The sequence below is a fragment of the Bidens hawaiensis genome, unplaced genomic scaffold (genome assembly GCF_021521415.1).
Source record: "Bidens hawaiensis isolate Kalapana, Puna unplaced genomic scaffold, B.hawaiensis_p1.1 tig00011078_1, whole genome shotgun sequence".
NCBI lineage: Eukaryota > Viridiplantae > Streptophyta > Magnoliopsida > Asterales > Asteraceae > Bidens > Bidens hawaiensis.
Genome location: NW_027491855.1, coordinates 638,574 through 651,078, shown reverse-complemented (window position 1 = coordinate 651,078; position 12,505 = coordinate 638,574). Strand labels below are relative to the sequence as shown.

The window sequence follows — 12,505 nt, the reverse complement described above, 5'->3', positions numbered from 1 at the left end:
ATGGAGGAGGGTAAAATAAACATGTAACCGGGGAAGGATTCAAAGCGAACCCAGAAAAGGTGCAAGCTATCGCCCGGGTGCCTTCCCCATCCTCGTTAAAAAAAGTCCAGACGTTGAATGGAAGATTAGTTGCATTAAACAGGTTCTTAGCAAACCACGCTGCCAAGTCTTATCCGTTCATCTCAACATTGCGAAATTGCCTGAAGAAGGCACATTTCAAATGGACTCCCGAGGCAGAAACGACGTTTTTGGAAGTAAGAAAGTGCCTAATGGAGCTTCCCACGTTGACTGCACCTCGAGACGGAGAGCCTCTCACATTGTACTTATCTGCTTCGGATATCGCAATCGGGGCAGTCCTCCTGACGGATCGAAAGACTGTCCAAACGCCAATATACTACGTCAGCAGAACATTAACAGATGCCAAAACTCGGTACTCGATGCTCGAAAAACTTGTTCTGGCACTAGTATACGCGACGTGGAGGTTAAAAAGGTACTTCCAAGGTCACCCGATACATGTTTTAACCGACTATTAATTGAAGAATGTGCTGACCAAAACCGAGTTGTCCGGAAGACTAGCCAAGTGGGCGATCGAACTAGGTGAACACTCAACCCAGACCCGCAATCAAAGGTCAGATTTTGGCAGACTTTGTCACGGAAGTACCAACATGTAAAGTTCAGGAATGTCTGGTTGAACAACAACCCCCAATCCCTTCCGACGAAAGTCAGCGCTGGACTCTGTTTACGGATGGAGCATCAAGCGGGGAAGGATCGGGCACCGAATTAAATCTGATCAAACCGGACGGCCAAGAAATCACTTATGCCATCAAACTAAACTTCAAAAGTACGAATAATGAAGTTGATTACGAAGCATTCTTGGCCGGGTTACGGATCACGAGAAAGCTCGGTGTGAAGTTCCTAAAAGCAAGGGTTGATTTTTTTCTCATTGCAGGACAGGTGTCAGGAACCTATGAGGCAAAAAACGATGTTATGGCCTCATACCTATCCCAAGCCAAGGACCTCATGCAAAAATTTGCTTCGTGCAATGTGGTCCACATTAAACGAAGTGAAAATCGACTCGCAGATGCCTTGAGCAAATTGGCATCCACTAGTTTTGAACACATGGGCAGAGATGTTAGAATTGAGGTTCTGGACGCTCCGTCCGTCCCTCAACGCCAAGTTCTGGTCATCCAGACTAGAGCAACGTCCTGGATGGAACCCATCAGGACCTACTTGTCATCTAGCACCCTCCCGGAAGATAAAACGGAGGCACGAAAGATCCACCATAAGGCGTTGTGGTATCAAATACATGATGGGGTTCTAATCAGAAAGTCATTCTTTGGCCACTACTCAGATGTGTAGACGTGGAAGAATCTAACTACGTCATACGAGAAATCCACGAAGGCATTTGTGGCCTACACGCGGGCCAAGGATGGTCGTAGCAAAGATAATGAACGCCGGGTATTACTGGCTGGGAATGCACATGGATGCAGTCAAGGAAATACAGAAGTGCGACGTCTGTCAGAGGCATACGCCCCAAACCTTGAGACCACAAAACCACCTGGTGCCAGTAACCTCGGTGTGGCCTTTCCAGAAATGGGCCATCGATATCATGGGACCATTCCCAGAGGCGCCTGGGCGAGTTAAATTCTTGCTCGTAGCAATTGATTACTTCACCAAGTGGATAGAAGCCAAACCACTCGCTCACATCACGGCGACAAACGTCAAAAAATTCCTTTGGGAATACATAATCTGTCGTTTCGGTCTTCCCCAGACGATAGTAAGTGATAACGGTACCCAGTTTGCTGACAAAACACTGCAAGAGTGGTTGTCGGAGCTCCACATCAATCAAGTGTTCACATCGGTAGCCCATCCGCAAGCCAACAGGCAGGTGGAGCGAGCAAACAGAAGTATCAAAGAGGTATAAAAACACGGTTGGGAACCAAACGAACGGGGTGGATGGACGAACTGCCTCATGTTCCATGGGCACATCGAACCAGCAAGAAAAGAAGTAACTCAGAAACCCCGTTCAGTTTGACCTATGGGACGGAAGCAATGATTCCGGCCGAAGTCGATGTCCCATCCGCACGAATGCTTTTGGTTGCCGATAATGAAAAAGAGCTCCGGTTAAACCTGGACCTCTTAGAAGAAAGAAGAGAGTTTGCCACTATACGCGAAAGCAAATACAAACGCCAACTCCAAAAATACTATGACGCACGAGTCAAGTTATGCGAGCACAACCAAGGCGATTACGTATTCCGAAGCAATGCAGCATCAAACGCGGAATCACTAGGAAAGTTAGCACCAACCTGGGAAGGCCCCTATCAAATTGACGAAGTACTGGGAAAGGGTGCATACAAACTAAAAAGAATGGACGGCACTCTTATTCCCAGGACTTGGAACGTTGCGCAATTGCGGAAGTGCTATATCTAATGTAATTTTCTTTTAGGCCTGTGTGCTTCTCTGCTGGCCTGCGTGCCTATTATTCCGGTCTGCGTACCAAATTTCGTTATTTGAAATGATATTAATACGAATATAGTTGCGCAATTACCCAATTTAAAATTTCTTAGAATATTAGTTCCTGTACGGATAGGCCTGCGTGCCACTACTTATCCTAATCCTATATTTTGGATACATGATGGATTTAGCTCACACACATTTATATTGTACTCATACAAGACAAAATGTAAAATTCATGCCATATATACATTCAAAAAAGGGATTACAGGAACGAGAGAGAAATAATATATAGAACAAAATTATTCTTCACGAATATAGTCGCGGATCTGGCGTGTCACACCCCAACTTAAGGCGGAAATGCCGGGGCGTGATCCGATTGCTCACAGCTCGGAGATACTATCATAAATATAAATGATAATATCTAATTAATTATTTTGTCCAAATAATACACACAATAATCAAATACAACAACACAATTTAAATAAATAAATACAATCATTAAAATTCAAGTTTGTCTTCAATATAACCCTAAGGTCTTTCTATGTGTCCATACTTCAACTTCAGGAAACCTGCATATGCGTAGAAAATGGAGTTTGTCAACAACACATGTTGAGTGAGATGATCACCAATTTTGAATCATTAAATAATAGCATATATATGTATATAGTTGATAAATAATAAATGATAAATGCGCAAACCAATCTATGTGGTAATAATCAATCAAACCTTAACAAACCAAAATCATGTATATTCGTGTGCCAATGAATCATTGCCAAGCGAATCGGGCATTGATTACAATGACTAAATTGTCGGTTTACCTTTGCCAAGCGAATCAGGCTTCGGTTACTAAGATGGTCGTATGATCATACTAATGAGAACCCTCTACAAGGGGATATTTTGGACCTCTCCGAAACGTTATCAAGTAAACAATTAAACATGTAGCAATTAGCAAATAGCATTCAATTGATATTCACACAATAATTATGTTTGCGATTTTGAGTATATATATAGAATAGAAAATATGAGTAGGTACGCATATGTCCCCAAAACATTAGAAAACAGTGTATAAAAAGGGGAATGATCAAACTCACCTGATCGATTAAGCCAAACGGAAATGAATACGACAAGAACGATAATCATGCTCTTCGAGAATTACCGACAAGAATCCTAATTAAATAATGATATAAGTGAATTATAAATGATATAATACGTATAATGGATTTAGGATTCGATATGATTTGAGTTACAATTATGTTTGGTGACGTGTGTGAATATATATATATAAATTTGGATAAAAGTTCCACACAAATCGGGTTTTAAAAATAGGTTTTCACCTACAACTAAACCACACACGAAAGGCAAGTGTACCTATCGTTTGTAATAAAGTGTCGGCAAAAACCGAGTGTCAATCCATGGATATGGTAATTTTCTAGTACTAAATCTTTGTAAATGACTAACCAAACAAAGAAATCTTAATTTGAGTTTTTAACTAACTAAACTAGCATACAACAAAACAAGTAAAAATACAAGAAACAATCAATCCAACAAAACTACCTAAACATGCATCTACTCTATCAATGTGATAAAATAGCAATGATATGGTAAACATCATGAATCTAAACATAAATACTAGATTACAATCAAGCAACCTAATACTAACAATTAATCATCATGATGGGTTTTCAATTAAGAATTAAACATAGACTAACTTGTTTGTCAAAACAACAAAGTCTCATAATCAAAGGAAAGCTAGCATGAACAACATTCTAACCACCTAAAATTACACTAAATTAGCTAAACTCATGAATTTAACATCAACTTATGAAACTTTAACTAGCAAGTCATCACCAAGTCAAGAATCATAACAACACTCATCAATTTTCCAATATCAAGTGTAGGGTTTCATGCTCATCAATAATATTATAACCAAACTAATCTTTACTAGTCATTCCTAACTTAGCAATGTAAACAAAGAAACATGAACATTCAAAGTTCACAAACAAACATCTAGAACATAGTTTTCCAACATGAATGCCTAAACATTTGTAAGACTAACAAGGTATGAAATTCTAACAAGCATGAACACCATCAATATCAACTCATAACTTCAACATTTCCTTGAAAGCAAACCAAATTACCATAACCATACATAGATAAAAATCACAATAGTAAAAGCTTCAACAATGTCTAGATAGTAAATGTTTTTAGCCCAAAGGCTTAATACAACTACAATCAATCTAGAAATAAGCTTACAAAACATGCTATTAAACATAGAAATGATAACCAAAATCAAGCAAGGATTGAAGGATGGAATGATGAATCTTATGTTGGTGGAAGCCTCCAAGAATCCCCTAAAATTGCTGCACTTGATTGAGAGAAAATCCCTAGACTCCACACCATAAATGAAGAGAATTGAAGGCTTATAAGCTGTCTGGTCACTTGGCACGGTCGTGCCCATATATAGTAAGTCAATACTTTGCTTTCTCCCGACCAATTTTGCAATTTTCTCTGATTTGGCACGGTCATGCCAAAAAGTGGCACGGTCATGCGGCTCGGCACTGGCAAGCATGGTCGTGCAGGTCTGGCACTGGCAAGCATGGTCGTGCAGGTCTGGCAGAATGCTTATTTTGTCCCCGAAACGCCCTCTTTTCATGTTTTCTTTGTCGGGCGGGTGCCCGGACCTGCAATTTCACAAATAACTCTAATAAGTACCAAAACCAATGAATTTGCATGGAATTTAACACAAATATGAGGATAATTCAATGCAATAAGATGTACACTTTGGGTTACATCATTTGGTATGTTATGGATTTAACGATTGATCTATACAAATTATTATTGTTAATATTTAATTATAAAAATCGTTGTTTATCATAAAGTCATATTTACGAACAATTAGTTTAAATAATTATATTTTAAGATATTTTATAACGATAAACGTTTAATTATATATATTTGTCATAAAGTTTATATTTTGAAAATTCTAATAAAATTCGAAGGTAAAAATATATTTAACACCTTTAATATGTTAAAAACGTTTATTATAGTTTTGTTTAAAACGGATAATATATATATATATATATATATATATATATATTTATATATATATATATATATATATATATATATATTTGAGAAATTTTACAAAGACGTTTTTCGACGAGAAGCATCACATTAGTGTCGGTTTTTAATAGAAAAATAAAGTTTTATTATTATTAATATGATGTACATATATATATAAGCATATATATATACACACACACGAAATCTTGTAACGAAACTAGTCGACACGAAACGTTTAACTTTTGTGATGTCGGTTTAACTAAAATATTGTTTATTTAATAATTATTATTAATTATAATATAATATATATCCTTAAAATAAGTTAAATAACTAAAAATAAAAATTACACTAAAAAACTCCATGGCCGGGACTCGAACCCACAACCTCAACCTGACCAGAAGTTTAGCACACACACACACCAGCCATGTGAGCTGGCGTGTCAGCTGTTAATGGTTTGTAAACGGACACATAAATACAAAAGTTAAATAAACCCAAATTCGCTTATGAACCATAATTCTGAAATTAACCAATCCGTTCCAGGTTTGTTTAATTAACGTTAGGGTTATTGTTAATCGCATCAAAACGAATTCAAAGATATAATTAATTACCTGGTTTGTAGATTAAATCACGAGTCAATTATAATCAACAGTGACGGCTCCTAAGGATGATGAACAGCCTATTCCAGCAGATGATAATACAACTAACCCTAGGGGTTTGTTTCGCCAGGTTATAGAGAAGGTGTAAAATCGAGGAATTGAATTATTATAAATGCTATATTATATAATCAATCCTAGGTTAGGACGGTTGGGGTTTTAATTAAATTCGGATTCACATTTGATCTTGTTTCTTAATTAAGTGGGTTGTTTAGGCCGTTAACGATATAGGAAATCACAAACACAATCAAATTCTTAATTTAGAACGATAATTGTGGTTCAAGAAATCTATACGGGTTATGGGTTTGAGCATACGGGTCATGGGTAAATGGTTTATAATTTTGATTTACAGATTCTGCAGTTTAGTCCCCGGGAATTTGAGGTGGAAACAATAAAGGATTAAACTTTAGTTTTGGGTTAAAAACCCCATTTTCTGAAGTTTTACGTAAATATATAAACAATTATAATTTTATAATAATGTCTCGATAAACGTGTTTACTGTTCATTGTTAAAATTTCCCGAACATAAAACGGATCGGGTAGTAGATGTAAATTTGTATATGGAAAAACCCGAGTTGTTACATGGCGAACGCCATCCGCCGCCTCAGCAAAGCTTTGGATAGCGTCCTGGATGGGAAAATGCAGTTGGTCAAAAGCATCCATTTGCGCATCATACTTCCCATCCACATCCACTCCTTGAAGGTCAAACTCCTCCAAGGGACGCCCCTCCTGAGCAAAGGTTATCCCCTCCTGGAAGCCTGCCTTACGCCCCGAATCACCTGATGCACATAGAAGGTCAGCAAGGAAGTTTCCTAACTCATCTCCTTTGTGAATACGGGAGATAACCTACAAAAATGATTCAAGAATCAGCAAAACAAATTTACAAGTTATGATAGACAAGGGAACCCATACCTTGGGAAAACCTTCCCGCATCAATCAAGCACAGTCAGAAGAAGCTCCCTCAGCGCTTAACTTCAGAACGCCCTGCTCACTAATGTACTTGGTGTTTTCCTTGATCAGGTCTTCAATTAATTGATCCTTTTCAGTAGCGGCAGCACGAAGGTTACTGATAGTTTCTTCCTGAGCTGCAAGGCGAGCGTCAACATCATGCTTAGCTTCCTCTGCCTGAGCAAGCTTAGCCTCACGGGCACAGGTCAGAGCACGTGCGGCCTCGAGCACAACATTCTTCTGCCGACATGCCTCATCCAAATCCTTAGTAGCAGCTTGCCGCTCCCTCTCCTGCTGGAGAGCCCATTCAGAATCCCTCAACTTCCACCTTTCGGTGTTAGCCGCGAGACGATATTTTACCCTTTCTGCCCGGAGCTCCTCCAACAGGTTCTCCTGAGAACCTCAGTTTCGCCCCATGTAGTTCCAATCCCGGTATATCTCTTGGGTTGTGGAAACCAGGTTTGCTAGATGGTATGTATACGAATTGCCAATAGATATCCGGGACCGGTTCTGCTGATACACACGCTCCGCAAGGGGCACGCCTTCATGAAGGAAATCAAAACACACATCCCCGTCAGAAAATCACGAGGAAGGAGTCAGATTCCATTCAGGGACATGCCGGATAATCCCGCCCTGCAAAATGTGGCCCCCCTCCCCCCTCTCGGATCCATGAGGAGGCGGAGGAGGTACCACCAACCGCTCGGAAGGGTCCTTAGTTTCATGAGAAGGAGGCGAAGGCGGTGACTCCATCCTTCGGGTACCAGAGGAAGCTGAGCCCTCCATGGACTTCCCTTCACCAGCAGAGGACAGCCGGCTGGGGTCATTCTTAGTGGGAGGAGAGTCCAAAAGGATAACAGGGGCTGCACAAAAACAAACTGCCAAGTAAGCAACTAAACTAAAAACACAAATCTATAGAAAAGTATATGCGATACCTTTAGTGCGGACTGCAACACGATCGCAAAGACGAATCCTCTTCACTTTCGGAGGAGGAGGAAGGTCCATTTCCTACTTTCCACCAGCCACCACCAGCGGAACGCTGTTGGAGGATGGTTCCTTCCTCTTGCGACCAAAAGTTGTATCACAGATACATTCGTTAACCGATGAGAGGATGCAGAAGATTATCCTTGGTCTTATCAAAGACAAGTTACCTATCGCAAACAAGCCCTCATAGACGACAGGCTCCTAACGGGTTTGTTGAGGAAACAAAAAACTATCCTTGGTCTTGTCAAGGATATGGAGCTCCTTCTTATCGCGGGCAGTAACGTGCATAACCCCAGGCACGCCCACAAGAAGAATAGACAGCAGAAGACCGTTAGCTGCACAATAAACCAAGGTTAGAAATTGGGATAAGCCTAGAAAGTATTACGAATTTACTTACATCCATCTTGCTTCTGGAAGTATGGCACATCGTCCGGATAAGGCCACAGGCGGCTCATCCCAGCTTTCACGAGGGTAGACGCAGGGATGGGGCGCATGGGAGTAGGGGTATGGGTCAATTGTTGATACCACCCATGCCTTTCCGGATGATCAACGAACGGAAGGGCAAGCAATGGCTGGTCCGCCGAATACCAGTACATGGATGACGGGATCACGTCCTCCCGAATCCAAAAAAATTTCCTGGACCAATGCGAGTCTAGGAGAGGTGTGTCCACGGAAATAGCCTTCCGATCAGTCGGAAGGCAAACATACCGGCCACCCTTACCGTGCATACGGTAAAATACGACAAACTTGTCAATGGTGGGCACGATGCCATGCGCTTGGCAGCAAAATTCAAAATGGCGCATGCGCATCACCGCTGACGCATGAAGCTGGGAAATATGAACCATATTCCCAGTTATCAGCTTACCCAGAAACCGGGTAATTGGAAATCGGAGATTACCGGAGCTGAAGAATTTGGCGAACACTGCCATCTTCCCCACCGGAGGTCGACTAGCCGTCGAACCAGGAGCCGGAAATTCCGGCTACCATTCTGGAGCAATGCCATAAGCATTGACGATGTCATGAAACCCCCGTGTGTCCCAATCAATGGTGACACAATCGATGGCCTGGTAATCAGGCCTCGACGACATCAAGTGTTCAGCCAAGAACTTCAAACAACGAACACTCCCCTGTAAGAAAAGAAAAAAGAGCAAACATGTATAAAAAAGCATAAAGAACACCAACAGACACAGTAGAGGAAAAGCTTACGTTCGTCTTCTCAGGAGAAGTACGGCTACTCCGTAGGATATGGCCATAGGCGGCTCATCCCCACCTGGACCAACGCGGACTCAGGGATCAGGCCCGTTGGAGTAGGAGTCCGCGTCAACTTCTGGAACCACTCCTGACCCTCCTTGTCGGCAGCGAGATGGGAAAATTTGGTAGTCAGCGAGCGGCGGGTCATGGCTAGCGGAATAACGTCCGCATTGACCCACAAAAACTTGTTCTTCCACTCGTGAGCGCTCCTCGGAGGCTCAGTCCCGATCGCCTTCCCCTGGACGGCGAAACTAAACCAGCTGCCACAGGTTTGAATCTTGTAGATCGCAAGAAAGCGATCCACCGTAGGCTCCATCCCAAGGGCCTTGCAACAAAACTCAAAATGGCGAAGCCTCATAATCCCAAATGGATGCAACTGGGAAATATGGATCTCAGAGGCAACTAAGAAATCACCAAAAAACTTGGTGATCGGCAACCGGAAATTGCCTGTGGTGAAAGACCCACCGTATAAAGCAATTTTTCTGGCCGGCGGCTGATCAGCCGTAGAACCAGGAGAAGGAAGCTACGGTCCCCACTCCGGCGCCAACCCATAGAGGTTGACAATGTCCTGGAAATCGGAAAGTTTCCAGTTGATGCAGGTGTTCTCTATCGGCCCCTTCGACGAATCCCTCTTACTTTCTTTAACACGACCTCCATTCTTACCATCAGCCATGGTTGATCGGAGTAACAATAAAATCAAAAGAAGATGAAGAGAGAAGGAATACGAAGAAAGAATTTTTGCAAGTAAATCAGAATGTAGAACGTCCTTCCCTATATATACACATCGTAATTAATGCGAAGAGAGAGGGATTCAGCTCACACGCTAAAACCGTCCACTCAGAAGATGACACGTTAGGCGGGAACTGACAGAACAAAATAATTTTGAATCAGCCGCCTAAAATCTCGTGCACCAACCTCAAGCACCACTCCTGACACGATTCAGACAGGAGATGTCACATCTTAGACGGCTAAACAGTACCCCTATCCAAACAACAGGAATCCTAAGGGCCAGTAGTTGCAACCCGTGACAAAAGATAAAAAGTCCATAATTCCACCCGCGACATCGACTCACAGAAGCAACAATGGACTGGGGAGCTTATGGAGGGAGGGTAGCAAAGCTATTTCACAGATCCCTTATCCGACCCGCGGGTCGTCAAAAGACATCCGCCACCCACGGATCCATTACCCAACCCGCGGATCGCCAAAAGACATCCGCCCGAGGAACACGTCGACTGGTAAAGCCATCCACAATCCAAGACACACTTTGTGGATCTCCATCATAACCCGGGGACGGCAATGCGAGCATCCGCGAAAGGAATCCACAAACAACTCAAGGGAATCATCACACGTATGATCCCTACGTGATATGGAAGAGTAGTTGTAACAAACTACTTCTAAAAGATTCCTTCAAAACCTCCTGATAGCAACATCGGCCAGTGGAAAGAGGACACCTGGACACGTGATGGCCACCCCACGACGTGCACAGATAATGGCTATACCATAAACGGGTTCAGGCTGTCACATCCAATAAAGGCTCGACGTGTGTCCATTCAGACAGAGAGGGAATAACTTGATAGTAACAACTCCACCAATCACCTTCCCTCCACATTCGGCTATAAATACGAAGATCATCTCTTCAAGATATTCATTCACACTCTCAAGCCTTACGCTATATACTGGTACTCGTATTAATTTCGATTAAGATACAGTACTGATTCTCACGCCGGAGGGTGGTTACGGGAAGACCCCCACTCTGTCCTTCCCGTAACGAGACTCAACGGTGTTCTGTTTTGCAGGAACTAGCTTGGATCTGTTCTCATTACACATCAGAATACTCACATTTGGGGAAATACCCGGTTGGACTATCCAGTTCGATCTAGTGTTTCTTCAGAAAGGAATTATAAAAACTTGTGTTCCCAATTTTCATTAAGGAGGGAAAAAAAGCAAATGGAGAGAAAATAGAATGTTTTAAAGCATGAATGTTTTCTTTTCAATTTGGAAAGAATTGAATGGAAAGGAAAGAAAAGAAAAAGAAATTGAATTAAATAGAGGAATGGAAAAGAAAGGAATGTTTTCTTTTCCTTTTTTTTCTTTCATTAAGTTAACTCGGGAACTTAGCGCCATGTACATATTTGGATATTCTCAAGGCTTCAAGTGGGCTTTTCAAAATCACTTATAATCAAAATATTACGTACTAAGAGTTCTAATCAAACAAATCACACCCTAGTTCTTTTCTCTTCTTCAAATCAATAACTAGTAACAGCCACCATGCATGCATTTTATATTATGATTGATTTGTTTCATTTTAAGTTTTGGTATTATGTTTTGGTGTTGCTATTATAGATAATCTTGAACTCATCAATTTGTAATGACTTTGAACAAGATTTTTAAAGATTGATCTGGGTTTATTATAATAAGTAAGGCGGTGATTACATCGAAACAGAAGGCAAGCGGGCACCAAGTTACGCCGCTACCCCCTTTTGAATTGATTGTCAGTACTGTACCAGTATCGATACCAAGTTTTGTGGAAATTTAAAAAAAAAAGAAAAAAGTGGTATCCAGTGGCAGATCTTGACATTTAGTATGGATGGGCCGAAAGTCACGACAATAAAATAGTTTTTTTCCAACTTCTAAGTATCGGGTCGGCAATTCGGTTCGGGTCGGATCAAACAATAAATCCAAACCCTAATATACCAAATTGAAAGAAATACAAAATGGTGAAATGCGAATTACTGAACCTAGTCTCTGCTTGCTTCTGTTGACTATTTTGATTAATCGATTTCACTCCCACACGAGCCAGTTCTGAACCTCAGGCATCAGTAGACAACGACAGTGCCCAATCAATCAATCGATTTCACATCCAAACGATTCATCAATTCACTTGCTTGCTTCTCAGCTTCTGTTTTGACTTCTGTGCCGAACCTCATAAGTCAATAATTCACACAACGGCCATCGCACAATGGAACCTCCATTTGTTGTTGTGTTCAAGCATCAACCATTTGTTATTGTTGGATTTTGGGCTTAATGTTTAGTTTTTTTGTAAAGTTTATTTGGGGTTGGGGTTGGTCTTATGGAGTTTTATTTCTTAGCCTACCATTCTTTATCTTTACGTTTATTTCGTAAACGATTTCTGATCTTCGGCTTTAAACAAAC

At 41.3% G+C, this 12,505-nt stretch overlaps 1 protein-coding gene across 1 annotated transcript; it reads left to right on the top strand.

Annotated features, from left to right (window-relative positions):
- Positions 1–1,956: 1,956 nt before the first annotated feature.
- Positions 1,957–2,430, top strand: LOC143537075 (uncharacterized). Its single transcript, XM_077030929.1, has one exon. The coding sequence runs from the start codon at positions 1,957–1,959 to the stop codon at positions 2,428–2,430; it is 474 nt and encodes a 157-aa protein (XP_076887044.1).
- The last annotated feature ends 10,075 nt before the right edge of the window (positions 2,431–12,505 follow it).